We start from the raw sequence: 25,853 nt of genomic DNA, 5'->3' as shown, positions 1-25,853 counted from the left end.
TTCTACACTGCCTTTAAGACATAGTGTAAAGATGACAAGAAATGAATATTTTTTGTCTATTTATTTCAAAAAGGGACAGTGTACATTAATCAACATTAATGAATGTAAACTCAAGTACTCAAGTTAGCCTAAAGCTCATTTTCTTTGCCAGATGTTATTAGGCATAAAACATAAAAAGAGAGAGAGAAAAAATAAATAACAAAAATATTTAATACAACCAGAAATTATAAACATATGTTATACAATAAGTTAATAATAATAATAAAGGGAAAAAAGACAGATAAATTATTATGATGACAAAAGAAAGTGATCAAGATATGAAATGGATTGTTTTGAACCTGCATCTTCGTGGCTCAGCATGTCTGAAAAACGACATATTATTTGTAAAGTAGCCTACTTACACATCATATGTAGATTAAAATATATTCATTATAATTTCATCAACAATAAGGGGAACAATATTTTTGGTGACTGGTTGTAGAGCAGTTAAAGCAGTTTCAAATACCTTCAAAAGGTTAATAATCCGGTTTTAAGTTACAGGAAGTTCTACAGCAGAGACTGACCTGGACTTGCAGGTTTTGTAGGTTGTGCATGTCCTGCGCGAGCTGCTGGCGCTCCTGCATGAGCTGCTTCTGTCTGCTGAGGAGCTGCAGCACCTGCTGAGAGCTGGCCTGACAGTGCTGGTCCAGCTGCTGCAGTCTGACAAAACACCGACAGATGAAACAAACCTCCATCTGAGTTAGCACTCTACCATACTGAGATTCACAAAGCTTTTCCAACAGCATGTCATTTTTCACAAAGTGAATATTTAACAGATTATCATTAACTTATAAGTTTGCACCCCAAAATGAAAATTCATCCATTCTTTTTTCATTGTTTATGATGTTGCCTTGTAAAACATAAAAATAGAAATGTATTAGAAATCTCTTTTTTTTTTTGCATACATAAAAATTAAAAACTGGAGCTATTCATGTTCCATAAAGGACTATAAAGTCACTCGTACAACCTATGAATGGCTTACTCTGTCCACATTCAGCTAGGGGTCGGGCAAGTACAGACCTTAAAGGGTACATAACACACAGTTTCTGCCAATCTCATGTTCATTTTGAGTAGCTACAGGCACTCAAGATTAACATGAGATTGGCAGAAACTGGTATTGCAGCCTTCATATCTCCGAAGAGTCTTTAGTTTTATCAGATTTATAAAAGGCAGATACCCAGCCGAGGTCGTGGAGACGTGCAGTGGGCAGAGCTAAAGAGTCACAAGCACACACACACACACACACAATACATCATGGCATTATCCCTGGATAACTTTCGATTCACTATACGTTCGTGTCTGCAATTGCCAACAAAACACAGACATTTGATGCAGTTTCACTCACCGCCTGCGGTTTCGACTCATGACCGGGAACAAACAAACACATTTGCAGAACTCTGTTGCTGCTCCGGAAAAACAAACTGCGTTTCCGTAACGCTGGGTTATTTGGGAAGCTGAACAAGGTTATCTTTCCCTCACAACCAAAAACACACTTTTTTTGTGACAGTGTTGATTTCGTGGTCTAAAAGTCACAACTGTTTTACTGAAAGTCTTTGGGAAAGATGTTACATCAGCTGGACAATCAGTATGTTGTTAAACAAAAGTAAAATCCATTGAACACACTGTACTCATATCCCTCACAACCTCATTTTCATTCCTGTCAGAAAAGAACTATGCTACCCTAAGGTTTATTTTAATATAAAATGACATACATGTTACACAGTTTAGTATGTCTTGTGCACCTGTACAGGATTCCAACAGAAGTGATGATGGCGAACATGGGCTTCCAGCTTCTCTAGTGCCAGAGCCATTTTTAAAGGCTTTTCTTTTTCTCTGTGTCTGATGAAACAGTGTTTCTGCCTTTCCCAATAATTGTCATTCACCTCTGATTCCTTAAATCCCATCTTATTTGGCAGTGTGAGCAGAATAGTTCTCCTGACTGCACTAGACAGCTTGTTCCTGTCCTCAGGCCTCAGTCTCTTTTACTTTCTCGAGCGCTGTTCTTTTGTCTCCCTCGCCCTCATCCTCTTTCTTTCCTTTGATTTCTCTGCTGGCCTTCCTGGCGTGAGCTGGACAGGGCTGATCACAGGGCTGTGGTGGGCATCCTGTCCCATGCTCAGGCCCTGCTGTGTAGGGAGCTGGCGCCACTGCTGCCGCCCACCTCCAGAGTCTGGCAGCGCTCTGACACTGGCCCTAACCTCCTCCACACACTACTTAGCTCCAAATGTTCTTCTGTATTAGTGCACTAATTCAAAACTTTATCCACAAATTTCGCTGCTCTTCAGGTCTTTCACAAAGTACCATTCATCTGCTTTTGTTTACCAAAATAAGAAAAACTTAAGAAATGAGAGCCGCAAGAACATCTCCATTATTTGTAAACCCGTTTGCTCTGTTAGTGGACCATCTGCTTTTTTGACACAGGGTTTTCTTTTCTTCTCGAAATGCATGAGTTTATTGTTGGATACTGATAATAATTATTAATATGTAGCTAGAAAAACACACCCTAATCACTCAAAGAGAACATGCATAAACTCTATGTGACTTACTGTATATGACATATGAGTTGTATAATGTATATGACTTTGACATCTATGACTCCAGTGAGCTTATAGATCCAAATACATGACTTTACAGCCCTCACCCCATTAGAAAATAATTAAATCTATTTAAAAAGAGTAAAAATTAAAACTAAAATGACAAATGTTAAATGTTACTAAATTGTAATATACAGTGCTCCCGTTCAAAGGGTCAGTACATTTTTTAAAATAAAGAAATTAACATTTTTATTCAGCAAGGATGCATTAAATTGATCAAAAGTGACAGTAAAGACACTTAAAAATATTAAGCAGCACAACTGATTTTAGCATTGATAATAATAAGAAATGTTTCTTGAGCACCAAATCAGCATATTAGAATAATTTCTGAAGGATCATGTGACTGAAGACTGGATTAATGATGCTGAAAATTCATCTTTGCATTACGGGAATAAATTACATTTTAAAATGTATTCAAACTGACAACAGTTATTTTAATTTTATTTTCTATTTCACAATATCACAGTTTTTACTGTATTTTTGTATCATAAGAGACTTCTTTCAAAAACATTTAAAAAATCGTAGCGACTCCAAACTTTTCGTAATTTAAAAAAAAAAAATACTAATGGTAGTGTATGGGTCTAATAATATTAAAATATTAATATTAAAATATTTTGAAGAATGTCGGTAACCTAAAAGTTGATGGCCTTATATCATAAATACTATGGAAGTCAATGGAGCCCATTAACTGTTCGTTTACCGACATTCTTCAAAATATTTTACAGGTTTTCAGCTGAAGAAAAAAATTCAAACAGTTTGGGACAACTTGAATTACTCTTAATACCTCTTCATGTTTCAGCAAAATCAAATTATAACCCTGACATAATGTCACTACATATTCAAGAGAAAGAATGAATATTTCTTGCTGAATCTAAAAACAATGTTTGCTCTTTTATGCTGAGAGTGTCAGTGTGTTGAATGAGTCCTGTAGAATCAGCTCTGTGGCCTCAGCCAGTATAATGTCATGCATCCTGAAGCATTTAAAGCAGGTTGTGTAATTCAGCAGCTAATTCCCTCGCCTCACACACAAGCCATCTGCAGCACCTTTGCACCTCTGGAGACAGACATGCTGCATTAACCTATTATACAATCACACCACCCTTAATCAGCAAATGTCAAACGCCTCTCAATCTCCCCCATATGTATCTGCTTTACAGCCACTGAGGGAAGAGTCTCGAATCCGTCCAATGCGCACGACCCGTGCCCTTGTTCAGGGCCGTGTTAGTTTGCGTTTGACTCTCATAAACCATCCCAAAGAAAAAAGAAGAAGAGAGAAAACTCCCGTAGTCATCTCTGAAGCTGGACTCACAACGGGAGTCTGATTAAATTAGAAGGCTGTCCAGCAGCTAAGGCTGCAAATCCAATAACCTCCCTCCATTTACTGGCACGCAACTTAATTAGGTTTTTAATACAGCTTAGTGCATGGAGCTGGGCTGAGCTGGCCCGGCCTGGACACTGCTGCCTCTGCCCGCTACTGAGAGAGCTGGAGAAGGGTTTTAAGGGAGAGTCGAGCTTCCCCGCTGACCCTGGAGAAAGGACACCATCTGCTGGCTCCCAGGCTAACTGAAGCCAGCACAACACACAGACACGGCTAACCCGACTGCTGATGCGCTGAGAAAAAAGAGTGGTCAGGTAACTGTATTGGTCATTTACATATTTATAAAACGCTGATAAGTTCAGAGAACATGGGTTTTACTTTTTAAAGCAAATATATATATATGCAATATCTTGAAGTTGAGGTTCTCAAACAAACTGTTCAATCTGAGGACCACTAGTGGTCCATGAAGGATTTAAGTGGTCAGTAATTTGAATGGTTTTAATAAAAAAATGGTGTTATGAATAATTATAACAGAACAATTCCCACATTATATTAAACCTACACTCATCGTTCACAAGTTTGGGGTTGGTAAGATTTTTAGTCACCAAAGCTTTATTTTATTTTTTTATAAAAAAAAATACAGTAAGAATAGTAATATTCTGAAATATTATTATTATTTAAAACACCGTTTTCTATTGTAATATTTTTAAAAATGCAATTTATAAGTGTGGTGGCAAAGCTGAATTTTCAGCACCATTATTCCAGTCTTCACTGTCACATGATCCTTCAGAAATCATTCTAATGTGCTGATTTGCTGCTCACAAAAATTCTTATCATCAAGGAATGTTTCAGGATTCTTTGAGAAATTGAAAGTTCAAGCATCATTTATTTGAAATAGAAATATTTAGTAACATTATAAATGTCTTTAATGCATCCTTGATGAATAAAAGTTAATTTCTTTAAAACATACATTAAACCACTGTTCTACATAAGTGTCATTGACTAAAACAACAGTCCAGTAGTTAGCTAGTTAGTTCAATGAAATAAAACTAAAAACAAAACAATAGTCTAGGTCTGGGTTGGCGGCTCAAGACAGAATTGGTAAAAAAAAAAAAAAAAAAAAAAACATTTGCATCGAGACTCAAATGATAGGTGGAAATTTCTGCTTTACTCCACTTCCTCATCCACTACCATAAAGGACTATTCTGGTAAATAAACAGCTTTAGCTCTGTGGGCAAATCAAAATCAGTTTCTGTGGTAACGGACAGTAGTGTTGTAGTCAAGACCAAGTAATCCGAGACCAAGACCAACGTGTGTAGAGACCAAGACAAGACCAAGACTTTGAGGGGTTGAGAACAAGACCCCACAGCAGGGCGAGACCGATTCAAGACCAAGAACAGACTAGCAGTCATTAAATTCATAAAGATCCACATCACCGCCTGAGAAATTACTTCTTTTTAATCAATAAATATAATTAGGAAATGATATAATTAACAACAAAATTCATCTTTGCTCTGCAGTGGTGGTAGAAAAAATGCATCTGAATTGGTAAATTGCAAATGATGCATAAATAATGTTTTTTTACTATTATTGAATGTTTGTATAAAAGCAATATCATGTTTGCAGTCAGGCTCAAATTTCTGAAAACAGCTCTCTTGCTCTTGTGATGCTGCTTAATTATATCACATTATAATATAAAAATCCAGATCTCGTACAATTACTTTTTTTGCAACAATATCTTGAAATTTGTGACCATTTGTATTAATTTTGGTGACTCTGAACCGGCACAACAAATAAATCATCTAACGCAGTAAGTTTTACATCCAATCACAGTAATGATGTTAACAAATGAATCAGACAATGCACCCGTAATTTAGTGATATCCTCATAGTTGTGATTTTGACTGGTCTTGAAACAAAATCCAGAGTCCTCTAAGAGACTGAGTACAAATGTGGTTGAGACTTGGTCACTACCGAGACCGAGACGAAAAAAACATGGTCTTAAGACCGGTCTCGAGTACTACAACACTAATGGACAGTATGCCTCAGATACCCATGAGTTTATAAAACAGAAAAAAAAGCTTTACTTATATGGTTTTTTTTTGTTAGATGATAAAAGGGAAAGAAAAAAAATACTAATCACAATTCTTTACCATGTAAAAGCTGTTTTTAGTGAGTTATCTGCAGGTGCCAAGGCGTTCTGTGAGTTTGTATAATAAACGGTACGGGAGCGCGAGTGGCCTGCAGTGCTGCCACCTGTACAGCTGATGGACTGGACTGAAGTTCCTCTGCTCGTGTGGCCTGCTGTGGCCTCAGGGTTTGTGATTTTTGTGAGTGATGTTCAGTGCTTAGCATCTGTTTAGCGTTGGCCAAATGAATTGGCAAGAAGCAATGAATACTCTCAGCTCTTGCGAAAAGACAAAACATTTTGTCTTTCTTAAATCATAGCTGACATAAACAAAAGAATCTGGTGATACTGTATGTATATATATTCATATAATATAAATATATAACCCCTGCCAGTCATTTCGTTTGCAAATTGTTTTAGACTAAAATTATTTAAATCTTAGCTAATTATTTAAAAATGTGTGGAAAAACAGTGCTACACAAATAAAAACCATTTATCTCTTTTAGGATATTCTAATGAGAACAGGGCTCACAAAAACAGCAACAATAGCAGTTACTTAGTACAGCATATCAGAACAAATGAGGCAGGTTTAGTTCCTTCAATGCACAAACAAACCAATAGAAAAAGATCTCAACAAATGGAACGACAAATCACTAAATCCAGTGAATTTACGAGGCTCCCACCAGCAGCATGCTGCAGATAGCGGCGGGAAGGGGTATGCGAGGCTTGGAGGAAGGATAAGCAGTATAGAATATATGCAATCTGTCTTGGCTTGCCTAGTTAAAACAGGCCTGTCAGCGGCAGCGAGGACGCAGTCCCTCACTCCTCCATAAACCCTCCTGCACTGCCAGGGCCAAACACAGCTCCACTAACCGCAGGCCTTGGATCCTGATAGACTCGCCAGTATCCCTCTATCTGGGTTTTTATTTACAGAACTGAGCTTGGTCCGTATGTAGATATGACACGGTTTTAAAATATAAATGTTAACAAACAAACAAAACAAAAAAAACTGATGCTTAAACTAGATCAATTATAGGACAATAAATGTTACATGACATTGTCGTTTATAATCAGATCTTTTTTATAACTAAAATTAAGGTTTTAGAATAAGGAACTCGCACTGAAAATTAAGTGTAACTAAGTGATAATGAGGATGATCTTTTCATCTTACTTATTTGGCTTGTGCAGCTCCAGACTGGATTGCAGAGGTTACTAGTGTGGCCAGTGAATAAATGTGAAGACAACAGAGCCATATGATTTGACCCAGAACGGCTCCTAGTCATTCCCTATGAATTGCTATGAATACTTTCCATCTAAAGATAGTCCATCTAACCATATCCAGATAGGTTGTCCCAAAAGTGCAGCATTCTTCTCCTAAAAGATGCTGTAAAACACTCCTAAACGATGCTAAATGACACTGGCATCATCTAATAAACCATTAATCCATAAAAATAAAAAAATCCATATCAGGAACATGACTATTATTAGCCTATAGGAGACAGTTTAAGTTGGCTAAGCCGTTGTTTGTATTTTATTCTTTTTTTTGCCTTATTTTTATTATGTATATTTACTATTATAATTATTTATACAAACATTATTATTAACTTTTTACTTATACATTTTTTTACTTTAAATTAGTTTGTCTGATTTACATCTTTTTTTTTTATATATATTAATATTATTTACTAGGTTCTTATATATATTTCTCATATATGAACATTTTGCCCATTGTTGTCAACAGTTATGTTATGAAAAATATTTGAAAGAATAGAAAAGCAAAAAAATATATATATATAACACTGAATAAAAACTAAATAAATGTTGTGACTTTTGAATTAAAATAACTTTAAAATTATAAGGAATTTCCAAGGCACTCGAATGGTGTAGAAAAAGTTAAAAAGCCTTTAATTCATCATGACTTATTCTTTTAAAAACAGGTGACAAGTACACCTACGCGTTGCGGCTTCATCAGGGTGACACCTGTTTTTAAAAGAATAAGCCATAATGAATTAAAGGCTTTTTAACTTTTTCAACACCATTCGAGTGCCTTGGAAATTCTTTATTTTTTGGGTTGAACCATTCCTTATATCCAAAGAGCACCGAGATAAGGAATTCACACCCCGTGCAGCACTTCTCTTGCATTCTCTGTTTTAACTTTAAAATTATGTTCGTCTTAAACACTACACAATGTTATGGACATTAACACCATAGTTAAAAGTTTTGATCTACTAGACTCCATGCTACAACAAGAATCTGCTGTTCAAAGATGCGAAAAACATAAAAACATTTACATTCAGCTATACAACATATGTGATGTCCGTTCCCTACAAACATCATAAAGTTTGTTACCACCATCAGCTTGGACTTCCTTGCGAAAACTACATACAGGGCTTGTGAAAGAAGCTAAGTGAGCACTTTTTGATGTTATAAATGGGGTCTTAGTGCTGAATAGGAAGCGCTTGGATGCACCACGAAGCGTTTTACAGTTCGCATGCCTTGGGATGTGCCCAGCACCCGCGTAAGCAGGAGCAGTAGAGCCACCGCTCCACAAGGCTCTGTCAGCAGGCCATGGAGCTGTTGCCCCCAGCAGTGTGGGCCAGCTGGCCCAGAAAGGGTAGAGGAAAGAGGGATATTAGGGTGAAGAGGCTCCCTGCTGCCCCCTAGCTGCAAAACGAAAAGTGCAAATATGTGTGATGTTACACAATTACTTTGAAATATAGAGCATCATTTGAATTTAATGTCTCAGAGGTATCTACTGAAAGTGTTATCAGAGTAATCACTGATTATTAACAGATCAATAATCACTGAGTCCAGAAAGTTATGCATGCTTCTGAAAATGCAAATGTCACTGTAGGATTAGTTTGAGGTTCTTACTGTACACTGCTGTTCAAAAGCTTGAAGTCAGTAATCAGAAATCTGATTTTTTTTAAAGAAATTAATACTTTTATTCAGCAAATACACATTTGATTGATCAAAAGTGACAGTAAAGCAATTTATAAATGTTATAAACTATTTTTTTTTTCAAATAAATGTTAAAAAAATATATCATGCAGTTCCCAAAAAATATTAAGCAGCACAACTGTTTTCAACATTAACATTAATAATAATAAAACATAATTATTGGGCACCAAATCAGCATATTAGAATGATTTCTGGATCATGAAGATCATGAAGAGGAGTAATGATGCTGCATGTATTTGAAAAATTATATATATTTTTAAATATATGAAAATAGAAGAAATTTATTTAAAATTGTAATAATATTTCAAAATATTCGTTTTTACTGTATTTTTGATTAAATAAATGCAACCTTAGTGAGCATAAGAGACATCTTTCAAAAGCATAAACTCTTTCCGACCCCAAATTTTCAACGGTACTGTATGATGATGATGCTGATTATGATCAACAGGATAAAAGAGAGATTAAATAATATAATTCTCCTGATATACTCTGAAGATAATGCCAGCAGTGGTTCCACAATAATGAACATTTTAATTTTATTCTTCTTTTTTTAACACGTCTATGAGAGGGTTTCTATTACAGCTGCTCTGACATTGTTCTCTTTTCTGTCATAATCCATCTTTCTCAAATGGGAAAGCAAAAATAATATCTGCTATGGTCTCCACTATATACGTTTACCCTGCTAAAGTTCCAAACACAGAAATGAGAAAGGGGTCCATAACACACCTCTGTGCTACCAAGTGGCACCATTTGGGGCTTCATTCATGTGTGTAGATTTGAGGTTTGAGTTGCCTGTTAAAATGTAATACTTAGGTTAGAGGTTTTGAACTGTTGATCAGTTCTGCTTTAGAATATACAGTTCAACAATATCAAACATAAACGACTTAGGAGAAGCTGGAAAGATATAATATGCTCCACATACTCTATTATAATCTTTGGCCTATTGGGTCTGTCAGCAAAGGTTGTAATCGGTTGTCTTTTAAATAAAGCCACTTGAAGCACTATTATTATAAACAAGACTCTTGTTTGATTTGAAGGACTGATAAAAAAAAAATGCTAAACGTACATCTGACCCAGAAAAGACAAAGATCAGCATATGGATGCTAAAGAAACAGTGACAAGCATCATCCACATCACACATGCCATCCCCTTAACTCCTTGCCAACTTCATTTGCAAGTCAAAAGTTTACTAAGCTTTTCTGCTTTCAGGAAAAGTGCCACACACACACACACACACAGTCTTAATCGCGGGTCCGTTTGTGTGTGTGTAAGAGAATGATGGGGTGTGCAGCGGGGGTGGGTGGCAGGGAACCAGATGAAGCAGCCCTCGCCCGAGGCCCAGCCATCTCCCCGGCAGCAGCGCGGCTGTTCTCGGCCCCGGCGCAGGCGGACATTTGTTCCATTGCACCATCTCCTCCAGCCTTTTCAGCAGCGCTCCAGCTACCGCTACACATGGCACTCCATCCACGCACCCCTCCGCGCACATCCACACGCCACTACCATCTTTCTTTATGCGGCCATATGGCTGACAGAAGCCTGTAGATTTAGGCACACATCTGCGTATACGCTACAACACTCCTTTAAGGAACAGGAGCGTGCTTGCTTCTGCGTGTGTTGGTGAGAGGGAGTGATAATTGGTAAAGACGCTCATTGGCAGATGCGTGTTTGTGGGGCTGAGTGGAGATGAGAGAACGTTTGAGGAGCTTGTGTGAGGAGGGACTCGGAGCAGGTGAAATTTTGGACAAATAATCAGATATCAAGCCAGCTCAAAATGATTCTATAGCAGGGTATCTGGAAAACAACAGATTAAAAAAATAATTACTTTGAATGTATAAGTAGATGTTTAAGGCGCTGTAACTAGTGTTTTTTTAATAACCTATAATAACTAGTTCCTTAACAGTTCTGCAGTGTGAGTAAATTCTAAAAACCACAAAAAGTATGTATGCATCTCAAGTAATATAAGAGCAGAATGCATTATAATATTAGCCTCAGTATAGCGTGCTGCGTCTTACTAAAAGCTTTTCATGTTAAATACCCATTAATGCTTTCTGAAATTAATTTTGAAATGTCATTATACAAATGAAAAAGTTAAAGAAAAAAATCCCTATTATTTCCATGGGCCCCTGCCTATTTATATAATGTTTGTCACCCACAAATGCATCTACTTTCAAAGCACAAGTTAAGCAGTAAGAAGAATTCACAATACATGTTGTGCAGCCTATATGAATAATAATAATAACAACATTAATACTACATTTAATACTAAAGGCATATCTGAGTATGGCTCAACTAGCTTATTAGATACGTTTATTTGATTAAAGCTAGATATAAGTTGAAATTTCTGCTTATTCTGCCCTAAATTTCAATTAAAATATAATTATAAGAACAGTAATAACAGTATTCTTCCATTATTTACAAAATCCTTTCTAATTACATTCTTCATCAATACACTCAAAAATAACAACTTTGTATTTGTATGTGTGTATATATAAAAACTATGATTACTACATCCCAAAATGCCTTATTCCACACTAACGTCAACCATTTTACACAGCAGTGAAGCGATGCCCAGATTGCATTTATGAAATAAAAATAGGATTGATACGCATATGTATTATTGATGTTCTCCATAAAGCCGAGGCTATTACGCACAATAGTTGGCCAACACTCAAGCCTTTCATATATCACTGGCCCTAATCTCTAGGCAGAAAATATGCGAATACCACGTGGAAAATAAATAAATAACTTGCAGGAGTGAAACATTGTGTGCCGAAAACCCCTGTGTTGCTTGGCGTTGGCTCGAATGGTAAAAATAAATCAAGCTGATTTTCCAAATGTTTCATGCGTGCCACGCTGTTGCAGCTCTTCGCAGCACAGATTGTGCGCCCGATCAAGAATATCTGAGGTGGGGCCCCGGCTATTTGCATGTATGCCGAAGCCATTTGCACCAACTTATTAACACGTACACCTTAACCCACGGGCGGCGGGGTGAAGTGCCCTACAGAGCAGAGACACCCGGGGCACTGAAGACGCGGGAGGGACCAGACCTCTCAGTCTCTTACTCAGAGCCGAGGGCTGAAGTTTGGCTCCGGCACCTTCTGTCTTACATACCAACAGCAGGAGAAATGTGTGTGTCAGCGATGCAATAACCAAAGCATGAAAACAGCGAGAAAGGAAGGGTGCGATGCGATGCGGTAAACTCTCACAAATTGATTTTTCTCTATTTTGGTCAGGACATTACATAGTTTTATTTGCCCTCTTGCACATTTGAAACTTTATCTTTGTTTTGAATTCTTCTCAAAAGATAATCTATAACATAAAAAAAGAAAAGAAAAGCACAACAAAAAAGATCTCATGCAAAAAAACGTCTCTAGCTTGTACATAAGTCAAATAAAAATGCTGTTTTCACATATCTTCTATGGTAAACATAACTATATATATTTCACACATATAGATTCTTTCTAATCGCTCCATCTCACCTCTGTGCTCGGTCTGTGAGCTCTTGTGAGAAATGTTGCGTAATTGCAAAGGTGACAAACCATTTTAACAGCTCCAGTTATGTGAGGAAAGCTCACTTACATGCCCACACTGCACAACTATCTAAAAACAACATGCTTTTCATTACGGGGCGGCAGTGGAAACGTAACTTTTCTCTGTATCTGCTTCTTTCTGGTTCGAGGAGGTGGATATTCGCTAATATGTAAAGTTGTGGAGGAAACAGAAGGATGTTGTGCTCCCAGCAGAAGCTCAGTTCAGGCTGGAGGTACTGTGGATACACCCACACTCACTCACTCGCCCACATGCTGGCTCGGGCGGTGTGCCAGACGCCCCTCAACCCTACACTCAGTGGCCACATGTGCCCCTGCCTGAAACACGCACACACGCAGTCTGAAGTGTTACGAGTGCACTGCTCACATGTATCAGATGTAAAAAAGCCAGTATCTGATTCCAGTTAATATTATAGACATATTGAGAGGTTACAAAGCTACAGCCTGCAAATCCAATCAATGGCTTCTTGAAGAGCCAGCTTTGTTTAACTCTACAAAATGTAATTCCTGATGAACAACATCAAATGTTCAGGCTGACCTCACGGTCAGTAATATTAGCTCTTAAAAAATGAATGCTTTTATTCAGCAAGTAACCATTAAACTGAGCAGTAAAGACATTTATAATGTTACAAACGCTTTCTATTTAAAGGCTGTTTTTAAACATTCTATTCATCAAAAAATCCTGAAAAAAAGTATCAGTTTGCACAAAATAGTAAGCAGCACAACGGTTTTCAACATTAATTATAATAAAACATGTTATTTAAGCACCAAATCAGCATGTTAGAATGATTTCTGAAGGATCATGTGACACTGAAAACTGAAGTAATGGCTGCTAAAAGAAATCAGCTTTGCATCACAGGAATAAATGGCTTTTTAAAATATATTAAAATAGAAATCTGTTATTTTAAATTGCAATAAGTTTTCACAATATTACTGTTTTTACTGTATTTTTGATCTCATCCTTGGTGAGCATTAGAGACTTATTTCAAAAACATTACAAAATCTTACGAACACCAAGCTTCTGAACAGTGTATTTCGATCTGTTTTGTTCATTATTTTTATACTAATTCATTGGCCTTGATCTAGTTTGTGATTCTTTTTCATGCCTCCCATCAGTCTTTGATGGTTTTGTTCAGACAGGCAGCAAAAATCTGATTTTTTTTATTAACGTATCCAACTAAAATCGGATTGTTTTTTGTAGTCAGAACAGAATAAAAACACACGAAATCTGATGTTAACAAACCTGAACAATGTGCAGTGTGAACACGTCCTGAATCTTAAAATGTTTCTGAATCGAAACGTAATTGAAAAGCTGTGAATCATGATTAAAAATTGATTCACTGACACCCCAAAGATTCACACCCCTAATTACTGTTGGTTTTCAAAAGTAGTGAAGCCTTGGTTTTATACACTAGACAAGCTCCTATAGGGACTGTACATGTGACACTAAAGCGAGCAGGACTTGAGGTCAGTGCTGCAGGTGTGCGTACCTTTGCTTCATGCGCTGGTGCATCCTGCCATGCTGCACACACTGCTCCTCCATCTCCTCGCAGCGACCTCGCAGTTTCTCAGCGCTCTGCTGCAGGTGCTCTCTCTCCAGAGACAACTGCTCTATCTCCGCTCTACACACACACACACACACAAACACACGCTTAAGTTTTATAATCCACATTTCTCTAATTAACTCTAATAATACTTGAACTGACATTAGATCATTGAGACCAGTAAAACTTGCAGAGCATAAACAAAACAGCACGTTTTACAAAAACATATGGATCTTAATTTTATCGGCCGATATAAATATTTTAATATGATAAATTCAGGATTCACTCCCATATTTCAATTCAGCATGTACGAGGGCCTATCGGGAAGTAGCAGAGAATTTTTTTTCTTCATTCGTTTGTTTTTCCACTTTTTTTGAAAAGAGAGTAAAGAAAGTAAAGGAAAATATAGCTTCAAGCAGCAATCATCGGGGTCCAATAGCTCATCTGGATGATTCATAATCCAATTGAAATGTATCTTGTGATGAGCTTTTTACAGCAAAGTCCATCTTGACTGAAAGTAAGGGTTTGACGAAACGAGATACATCAACACACAGGTGTCAGAAGCAGCAACTGACTTTCAAAAGCAATCACTCCTCTTACTGTTACTGTTAGAGAAGTAAAAACACCCCTGTATAAAAATGTTTACTGTTGTTTACTGTTGTATGTGATCATAACATGTGGTGTAACTGGACTCATATTCAACATTTAAATTTAGATGAATCGTTTGCCATAGGATGCCACAGGACGATTTCAAATAAATGAGAGGATATCATTTGCAATTCAAAATCTTATTTACCTGAAGCATTTATCTTAAATATATTTTCATTTTTATAAAATATTTCTATAATATTTGTTGCCTTATAACCTTATGCTTGCAGTTTAACACACAAGCGTTTCTTTTATTATTCATACCACAACAATAAATACGTTTCTTTGTAGAAATGTTATAATATATATTATCTTAAAAAAGACAAATAAATTTGTCTCTCCATTTTAAATGGACAAAATTATATTTAATCATGTCTGGCAAATTGAAAAATATGTTTTCAATACGTTTTATAAAAATATGTTGTATATTCAAAGTTAAATAAACATTTAATGATCTATAAGCATTTCACAGATTTCTCTATTGTGTCAGTACACCAGCTATACAAATAAACTAGATCAATGCATTTATTTCCATTCAAAGGGATGGAAACTGACAAAAAAGCATTAGGCTTAAAAGATTCCTTATCCTCTAGTGGACAACATAAATATCACAGCCTTCATCTTGCATTTTAAAGGGGTGGTAAACCACGATTTCACTATTCTAACTTTAGCTAGCGTGTAATGTTGCTGCTTGAGCATAAACAACATCTGCAAAGTTACAACGTTCAAAGTTTAAAGCAAAGGGAGATATTTGCTTTTAAAGAAATCAGTTTCTAAGAACTACAGCAAACGGCCAGTAGGCGACTACAGACATTCCTCCAGGGTTGGTGACATCACCAGGCTCAATATTTACATAAACCCCTCCTCCTAGAAGATTAAATAAGGGGGGGGTGAGGCCATTTTGTATCGCGGCGCTGTTGTGGTATAGTTAGGCTGGAGTGTTGTTGCCGCGATGCCAAGGAAACGCTGTTATTTTCATCCGGATTGCAGGTCTGGGGTACTTGCTCTGTTCAGCCTTCCTTGGGACGGGGGTGCGTTGCAGAGCGTTTAACATACAGCATGTTGCACGTGTGTGTATGAGACAGCGGGGAACAGGCGTGCGCAGGGCTCCCTGCAGCACATCTTACGGAGGAAAACATCCACCGTCTTCGCGATTTCAATGCCGGATTTGCACAACGTCAGCTGTGTGAAAAAAACACTGCCGGTGCGTGGATGCACGACGCGCGCGCTGCACATTTTACGGAGGACAACTTCCACAAACTTCGCGAGTTCAATACAGGATATGCACCACGGCTTGTCCTGAAAGCTGGATTTACAAACAGAAGCTGTTTACGGGCCACAACCTGTAAGTCTGATTTATTTTTCATCGATGTGTTTTCCTGTAATAGGTTGTAGCAAGGAAGTAAAAAGATGACAACGCTGTTCTGCAAACCAGTCTGTTAAATGCTCATTCATACTTAACGTTATCCGACGAACACCTAATGTTACAAACACTAACGTTAAAATCTCAACAGCGAACCTGACATTAGTGTAAATAATAATTCTTTGATTAGAGCTTTTATGTATTGTTTATCTACAGGCATGCTAAACATGGTTCTGTGTGTGATTTGGCTAACTTACTAGTTAAAGCCAGTGCTTAGTGTTCGTTTTGGGTTAGTTCTTGCGCAGATATTTGGCTATAATCGTTCTAAAAATACAAAAGTTAAAGTGCCATTCAGTAGCGATTATAGATCTGCAGTCTTTACTCTTGAGGACTGAACAGGTTCTGCTCGATCATCTTCACTCAAATGTTCTGGGTCTGATTCGGGCTCAGATTGGTGTGGTTTTATTGACGCCGTTGTTTCTTATACTGACCAAAGCACAGCCTCCGGTAAAGGTAAGGGGCGTGACGTTTCCGACAAACGTGCACTAGGCGGTTAGCGAATCACAACACACTGGGCCAGCTAACCAATCTGAGCCCATCGCGTATTTTTGAGGGATTGGCTTCATACAACCCGGAAAGCATCAGACCGTTTTACAAGGAGGGACAGAGCAGTGTAGAAAAAAGGTCAAATATATGAAAAATAAGGCACTTTTTTTTCAAACGAAGCATGAACACATGTTACAGTGCACCCCACAAACACAGTCAAGCCTTCAAAAGAATGTGTTTTACCACCCCTTTAAATGGCTGATCGTTTAGCTTCCCGAGCATCATAAATTCATGAAACTAAGCATGTTTTGTTGTCCATATGCACAAAGTTTTGAGAAGTTTGGACTTTGTTCGCACAAGATATAGGCATAATAGTCATAACGGGACAATAAAACTGTATCTAAGTGGTTTAAATTAAGATTCTTTTGATAACTTTGTGCAAGAATGATGTGTGGTGAAGGTCTGACAAACGACCAAGGAGTTAATTTTTTTTTTTTTACCAATTAGTATGGTGGCTAAAGTTTCTAGATAATCATAAAAACTACTTGACTTAAAAAAAAAAGACTTAAACCGAGGATTCAGAAGAAACACAAATTTTGATTCTGTCACGCAAGTTTGCGGAGTTATTAGCTTAAAGGGTTACTTCAGTGATTTAGCATTACGCTTTGTATCAGTAGAAACTCTGTAGTATTTTTGAATTATGGTACTTTCCCCCCTCATATCCCCCTGAGATGAGAGAATTATGCATTTTATTTCTGGAAAAAATCCTCTGATGACGCAAATATCGTCATTTTGCGTCATCTGAGGATTTTTGGCCAGAAGCTAGAGACTACAGGAGCTAGTTCCGTACGTTTTCAACCCGCAAACCAGGGTGGGATCTCACTCACAAAATGCAAATGTGCACGCCCGCTGCCGCTCGGCTCGGGCATTTATAACGGAGCGGTACAGAGCAAAGTGAGTGTTTCAACTTTTCAATGAAATCCTATGAAAGTTTAGCTTCCATATGCGATCTGATAACGTGCCAGACTGGACACGGGCCGAGAATGATGAATGAAATCTGACTCCTGCTGCGTCTGTGACGTGACTTTCGTTCGGCTCACTCACACTTTATTGAAAAGACACATTCAGTTTTTGAGTGTCTATTCTCTAACTGAACAAAATTATTTTATTACTATGAATATCAAAACGACGTTGGGGGCGGTGGGCAAGAGATAACCAATAGCCGTGGCTTTGGGAGTGGCCTCGTAGGGCAGCGAAGCAAGTGCATTCTGGGAGTTGTTGTCTTTCATCCAGATGAGACAAAAATACATTTTCTGTCTTTTCTCAGTCTAGAAGGCACCAAATTCAAAAATATTTTCACATTTCTACTACATAAATGACACAGTTTAATTACACATTCATCTTCCCAGTGCTAAAGTGCCCCTTTAAACATAAAGTTGCTTATTGTATCGCCACCTTGAGGCCTATTTTCACAAAATTTGGTAAACATATTAATTTACACACAATGTAAAAAATATTTTACATAATGGTAATTTTTGTAATGGTAGGTTTATATTTATATTAGTGGTGGGCATAGATTATTTTTTTTAATCTAGATTAATTCCAAGATTACAGTGATATTAATCTAGATTAAAAAAATTAATCTATTCCCATTTCTATGCCAAATGGCTCATTTGAATTCTGCCGAAGGCATTCAAAATATGTGTGCTCGTAAGTGATTGTTTGTCTTTTTGTAGTTTGAATAATAAATAACTTCTGTCCCTTTAAGACCTGATGGCACGCATGGATCCCAAACACTGTTCCTGTGAGCTGGTTACGACTGTGTTTACGAGTGTATTTGACCATTAATAAGATGGAAAAAGGAACTCATTTTTGCACTTGTATGTCAGAGGCAGCTTTATTACGGTATGTGTGTGTGCGCTTCAGATGCGAGCGCGAAATCTGCGGGAATTAGTAGAATTAACGCTCTGTGCAACCCCACGCGAAATTCAGACCAGTCACACCCATACTAACACGCTGTTATGAGGAAAAATCCAGCAGAACACCCATTCGCCATGTTCACAGGGTTAATCGGACTGAATGAGAGGAGGCGGATGCGTGTCAACTCGCTGTCGGTCGGAGAGGAGAGCATGAAAATGAGTATCATATCATTTCAGATATTTCAGTATAGATACATATCGAAATATGGATATTTTTGACAACACTAGTAGGCATACACACAGGTTCGAAGACTCGTTTTCACGCCCCCTACAGTGCAATTCGGCTAGGTATACATCAGCGCTAAAATATCAAGGTGAAAGTCATCATAGCTTGCGTAGTATAGACCCAGCTCCCAACCCAACTTTGAGAATAGATTAACGGCGATATTTTTTTTATTGCCCGATAAGAGTCTCACGTTAAGGTAGCACGTAACACCGATAACGGCCCACCACTTATTTATATGTGATGTTATTAGCCACTGAAATTTGATTGGCTTCAGGTGGCCATGTTCTTTTGTTTAGTTTTTTGTACTTGTTTATGAATTCCAATTCATATTAGCGGATTTGTTAGGACGTCTACCAAAGAAGATGCATACTAATTTTCAACTTGAATTGTACTGTTGCGGAGTTAAAATTGTTTTTAGTTGTAGCGCCCGCTATTAGCAGAATTTCACGAAACTTGTGTGCATCCTCAGAATTCCTGAAGTCTTCTCGTCTTTTTGTGTCAAGTAGGTCAGCTTATAAAAATGGGCATTGCCTGAACAATGAACTAAATTATATATTTGTAATGCTTTGATCTTTTTTCCAGCTGCCTTCCCTAGCTGCTGTCTGCCAATTTTGGTGAAGATCGGACAAACAGCCTAGGAGAAGTAAAAAAATAAATAAAAAAAAAGTAGGTTTTTAAAAATCCAAAATGGCGAAAAGATTTACTGTTGTAGGGCTTGAATCGAGGATTCTGGGGGGAAATGTTTGAAGCCCTCAGAGTTCCAAAGATTCTTATTATAGCGCCACCTAGTGTTGGACCGTTGTGTGCCTGTGCACCTGAGTAGTAGTGCACAATTGGGACTATCCTGCTGAGTTTGAGGTCTCTGCGATTTACAGTTTTTGTTGCCAATACAATTTTAAGACAGAACAATAAGGAAGAAAGAGAAGAAAATCAGTACACACAAAAGGGGAAATAGTGATGACGTTAGTTGGGTGGGGATCACTGAATGGGTCACAGCCAGATTTGAACTTGAACTAATCACTTTGCTCAAATGACAGTTACTTAGGCTTTTTTTCTTAACAAGACCGCACTCACTCTCATTGCTCCAGAAACACCTGAGCACTCTGCCATTAGGTATAGCCCTGCCAAGTCAACTCCATTAGCACTGTAAACACTCCGCTCTCCAAAGTTAAAGAGCCTACACGGAAGACATCAACTCCCAAAAACAGATCTTTGATTTAATGTGTAAACTTGTTTAATGTGCTCATATAAGTCAACAGCAGACATTCTAATGGGTCGTGTTTGATCAAACTGTTAAAGATACAAGTAATTAAATCCACCACTACAACTCGCTTGGATGTGCTGCATTAGACACGAGAGCAACCTTCATCTGAGTCTTATGCAGAATGAACCTAGTCGCCAGCGTGCTGCGTGCTCATCTGCCTATAGGTTTAAAGCACAACACTGAACAGAAGGCCACACTATCACCGGATATAAAACAACAGGACAGGGAGATCAGTAGAGGGAAATGAATCAAGTGTGTCAGTATATATATATATACACAGTCCACACGGCTCTAATTATTTAACATATTATTTGTTTTAGTTTTTTTAAACATACTGCATAAAAAAAAGCAATGAAACTTTTACAAACCTGTCTGCATTAAATATATTTTGCATTAACACTAGACTGTGCTGAGATTCTGTATGTCGTCAGTTGATGATTAGCATGTACATAAACTTTAGACTGTAACTTTGAGGTTAAATTGGTAACACTTTACAATAAGGTCCCATTAGTTAACATTATTTAATGCATTAACTAACAGTAACTACAATTGAGCAATGCATTTGTTACAGCATTTCTTAATCTTTGTTAACGTTAGTTAATAAAAATACAACTGTTCAATGTTACTTCATATTAGTACAGGTCCATTAAATAATATTAACAGATACAACATTTGAGTTTAATAATGTATTAGTAAATGCTAACATTAATTTTAACTAAAATAAGATAAGTATTTTACATCATTAGTTCATGTTAACTGTAATTGACTAATGCTAACAAATGTAACCTTACTTGTAAAGTGTTACCGTTACATTTTAGTGAACAAATTAAATCTAACTCAAATCAATATTTCATGGCAATTTATTTATTGGTGTTATTTTTTTGTAATAAATGTGATAACATAGTATAGTTGCAAGATGTTATCATAAAATAATCCCTGACCCTGAGGCAATGCGAACATTATCCCTTTACTGTGTGTCAACAGCACATCCTTGTTTGTTTTAACCTTTTATACTCATTTCATTCACCTGGTTTTGCAGAAATACAGCTTTTCTTCACCTTTTGTGCTTCTTTGTGGTTCACTTAAATAGTCCTATAGTGTGACATTAACTTTTAGAAGTAGAGCTATTCCATCAGGTCATAAAAATATGAGGTCGACTCAAAATATGAGTTCACAAAAACTGCATGTATAATAATTATAAAAGAATAAAGTAAAATATGTCACACTGCAGAACACTGACTGGCATTTGTCAACTACCCATGTGAGTTTTTATCTGTCAACAGCAACTGTAAAACTACAGTACGATCACAAATACGCCAAGAAGATGCGCTGTATCCATCTTCTTCAGAGGTCTTCTTGAGTTCAGCGTGCGGGCGGAAGGGGGAGGGCGAGCAGCAGTGGCCTGTACCTTCCCAAGCTGGGCTGACTGACCATGGCAGATTGCAAGCTGCGATGTGAGTAATGCGCTTTACACTGTTTTAACAGCTGACTACCCCAGAGGCCTGAGGTGAGAGGCACATGTGATGGGCAGAGAGCAAAGCCTGCGCGGAGGACAGGCTGGCGTGTGCCAGGGTACAGTGACAGCTCCCTTACTGGGGCACAGACTAGAGCAGTATGGCACGGAAAGGATGCCACGCTCTGGATAACACACCGCGAGTGGCTCTGCGCTGAAAGTCGGACTCCGCGAAGATACACAATTCACAAAGCGTCAACAAGATCAAACAGTTGAGAAGACGATGTCAGGCAATCTGCATTTCAAACATGGAAACTGATTTTCACTGATTTCACTGCAAGGAATAGCACAGTTACACTGAGCACTATGTTTAGTTCAGCTCTAGATATGCTAGACGTGAGAGTCATGACCAAAGAAGCCCTGAACATGGACATTTTTAGACCAGTGAATTTACACTTCTTTACCCATTTTTGATGACTGCTTTAGCCTTTATGAACTAGAAATGTCTAGTCGATGAAATATTTCAAAGCTGAGCAATGTAAGACAATATATAAAAACATTTTAAAACTCAACAACTTGCCTTTCCGTGACCATAGGAACCCTGGAAACAACCTGGCCTGAACTTGACTGGGTTCATTTTTTTGTTGATTTTTACGTTGGGTTTGAGTTTGTAATGAATGAAAAAATGAATACGACGGTATAAATAATCTTAAAGGACTGAAAGTGCTACATGCCTGCTGCTCTGGGCCAGTTCCTCCAGCTTTGCCCCAAGTGTCTGACACTCCTCCTTTAGTTTCCCAATCAGGTTGTTCTGAGCACTCAGCAGCGCATCTGTTTCTCCAACTGTGAACATATAAAGTATTAACTCGTTAACATAGAAAACACATACAATGTGCTAAAATACATAACACAGGTAGAGCAACATAAAACACTATGAGTGTTTTATGTTGCTTTATGTTGTTGTTTTATGTTTTATCACAATAAATACTGTTATGGGTCGTGTGTCAAATTCAGAAAGTGGTTTGAAAGTGATGGACATATGATAATCTGCCACTAAAAACAGAAAGTTTTGATTAGTCTTTGATATGTGCTTCAGTTTTGTAAAGTGCTGTCTTTTCAATTATTCTTACATTTGGATTTTCATTGATGACTTAAAAAATATTTTCAAATGTAATGAGGAAACACTTACAATGATAATGTTCTACAGTGGGGTCCAAATTTCTATAACCAAACCATTACTTAAAATGCTTCCATTTTAATATATTAGTTATTTGAATGTTTTAATTTATATTAATGTTGTCATTTAACAAATTATTATAAATATCATATTTATATACATATACACTCACCTAAAGGATTATTAGGAACACCTGTTCAATTTCTCATTAATGCAATTATCTAATAAACCAATCACATGGCAGTTGCTTCAATGCATTTAGGGGTGTGGTCCTGGTCAAGACAATCTCCTGAACTCCAAACTGAATGTCAGAATGGGAAAGAAAGGTGATTTAAGCAATTTTGAGCGTGGCATGGTTGTTGGTGCCAGACGGGCCGGTCTGAGTATTTCACAATCTGCTCAGTTACTGGGATTTTCACGCACAACCATTTCTAGGGTTTACAAAGAATGGTGTGAAAAGAGAAAAACATCCAGTATGCGGCAGTCCTGTGGGCGAAAATGCCTTGTTGATGCTAGAGGTAAGAGGAGAATGGGCCGACTGATTCAAGCTGATAGAAGAGCAACTTTGACTGAAATAACCACTCGTTACAACCGAGGTATGCAGCAAAGCATTTGTGAAGCCACAACACACACAACCTTGAGGCGGATGGGCTACAAGAGCAGAAGACCCCACCGGGTACCACTCATCTCCACTACAAATAGGAAAAAGAGGCTACAATTTGCACAAGCTCACCAAAATTGGACAGTTGAAGACTGGAAAAATTTTGCCTGGTCTGATGAGTCTCGATTTCTGTTGAGACGTTTTGGCATAAACAGAATTTGGCATAAATAGAATGAGAACATGGATCCATCATGCCTTGTTACCACTGTGCAGGCTGGTGGTGGTGTTTTCTTGGCACACTTTAGGCCCCTTAGTGCCAATTGGGCATTGTTTAAATGCCACGGCCTACCTGAGCATTGTTTCTGACCATGTCCATCCCTTTATGACCACCATGTACCCATCCTCTGATGGCTACTTCCAGCAGGAAAATGCACCATGTCACAAAGCTCGAATCATTTCAAATTGGTTTCTTGAACATGACAATGAGTTCACTTTACTAAAATGGCCCCCACAGTCACCAGATCTCAACCCAATAGAGCATCTTTGGGATGTAGTGGAACGGGAGCTTCGTGCCCTGGATGTGCATCCCACAAATCTCCATCAACTGCAAGATGCTATCCTATCAATATGGGCCAACATTTCTAAAGAATGCTTTCAGCACCTTGTTGAATCAATGCCACGTAGAATTAAGGCAGTTCTGAAGGCGAAAGGGGGTCAAACACAGTATTAGTATGGTGTTCCTAATAATCCTTTAGGTGAGTGTATAGTGATATACTTATACTCAAACTTTATTTGTCCCTTTAAGGGGAAATTATTTTGGGCAATACAGGTAAGCTGCATAACAAGATACCCACACCAATACATGATCACACAGTTTTGTTCTTTGAACTAGAGTTTAACAACCTCGTAGCCAGAGGAACAAAGGAATTCTTATAACGGTTGTATCTGAACCTTGGAGTGCAAAAACGTCGACCTGATGGAAGTTGTTCGAATTCTGGATGCAGCACATGAGAAGGGTCCAAAGTAATTTTCTTTGCCTGTTTAAAAATAACTTTGTTGAATATGGACTGTAGATTGGGATAAACCCCCAGACCAACCCCTTTCATTGCTATACTCACCAACCGGTTCAACTGAGATCTAAGAGTAACTGTTATAATACCGAACCAGACCGTTATACCATACAGTATGATAGATTCAGTACAAGCATGATAAATCAGCAACCTGACCCTCTGAGCAACTCCAAACAGTCGGAGCATTTATTGTTGCCTACTAATTTGGAATCAAAAATAATTTCCTCTGCTTTTTTAACGTTAATCACAAGACTGTGTTTTTTACTCCATGTAACAAAGTTAGCAATCTCTGTGGTATAATGTTCAATGTCCTCATCCTTATACAAAAATCGAAGAATGGCAGTATCATCTGAGAATTTTACAACAATATTCCCAGGATGGTGACACCTGTATTCATTGGTGTACAGTGTAAATAAGAGTGGTGAACATACACAACCCTGGGGAACACCAATACTAATGGACCTACACTCAGAGAGAGTCTGCTTGATTTTAACTTGTTGAGTCCTACCAGTAAGAAATGCATGGAACCATTTGATGCTATATGGATTAACAGCCATATTTTTTAGTTTGGAGAGCATGAGGTGTGGCTGCACGGTATTAAAAGCAGAGCTCAAATCAAGAAAGAACAACCTGGCATAAGCCTTGGAACCCTCCAGATGTTTTAAAACATGATGCACCACAGTAAGGGTAGCATCATCAGTGCCCCTATCGATTTGATAGGCAAACTGAAAAGGATCAAGATGTTCTCTTCTTTAACCTTACGCCGCATAATCCGCCTTGCTTTATATGATTTTCAAACATGATTTGAGATAATCCAAAGAGCATGCTTCAATAGAAAAACATCTGTACAGTCACATGATTAATGTCACACATTTACTTCTTTGAATAACGACCTAGAAATTGTATCTCATAAAGTTACTTTCTTAGATTTTTTTTCAAACCCTAAAATGGTCTTATTTCCAATTCTATTTAAAAATCAAAATTTTTATTGTGGTCTCACATTTGGTCTAGTATAATGTGTGTATATATCTGAGCAACAGTATACAAAGAGAATGTGAGATATTAATAGAAAATGAGATGGACAGAAAGCAGGAAAGTAGGATTGTGGTATTCATTAAATTTAGTTTTCATCAAGTTAAAAAAGTTCCGAAGCTGTTGAAAGTTAACCAAAAGAATCCTACTGCGTTGCTGCGCTTTGAAACTAGCTGGGCATGTGCAGGCCACAGAGACACCACACACAAAGCAGGATAAAAGAAACAAACTGGACTCTAAACAAACAGGGCAGTTAAAAAAAACAAAAACAAGTGGTATCATCTAGAGGCAATTCTGTCTTAACTACTAAAATCAATCCGTTTAGAGATAGAGAGATAGGGACGGGGGGAAGCAGGACAAAAA

At 37.7% G+C, this 25,853-nt stretch overlaps 1 protein-coding gene across 1 annotated transcript in view; it reads right to left on the bottom strand.

The window, feature by feature from the left end:
* Window positions 1-332: 332 nt before the first annotated feature.
* sdccag8 (SHH signaling and ciliogenesis regulator sdccag8) overlaps window positions 333-25,853 on the bottom strand; it is a 49,831-nt gene continuing 24,310 nt past the window's right edge. Inside the window, exons 15-17 of the mRNA XM_079842272.1 lie at window positions 22,345-22,453; window positions 14,078-14,209; window positions 333-699 (exon numbers count right to left, since the gene is read on the bottom strand). Of these exons, the coding sequence (XP_079698398.1) occupies window positions 516-699; window positions 14,078-14,209; window positions 22,345-22,453 (425 nt within the window). The 3' untranslated portion in view covers window positions 333-515. The remainder of the gene's footprint in view (window positions 700-14,077; window positions 14,210-22,344; window positions 22,454-25,853) is intronic.

This window comes from Gobio gobio (genome assembly GCF_949357685.1).
Source record: "Gobio gobio genome assembly, chromosome: 18".
Taxonomy (NCBI): domain Eukaryota; kingdom Metazoa; phylum Chordata; class Actinopteri; order Cypriniformes; family Gobionidae; genus Gobio; species Gobio gobio.
Note: the sequence above shows the minus strand (reverse complement) of the source record. Positions and strands in the feature narration are given on the sequence as shown.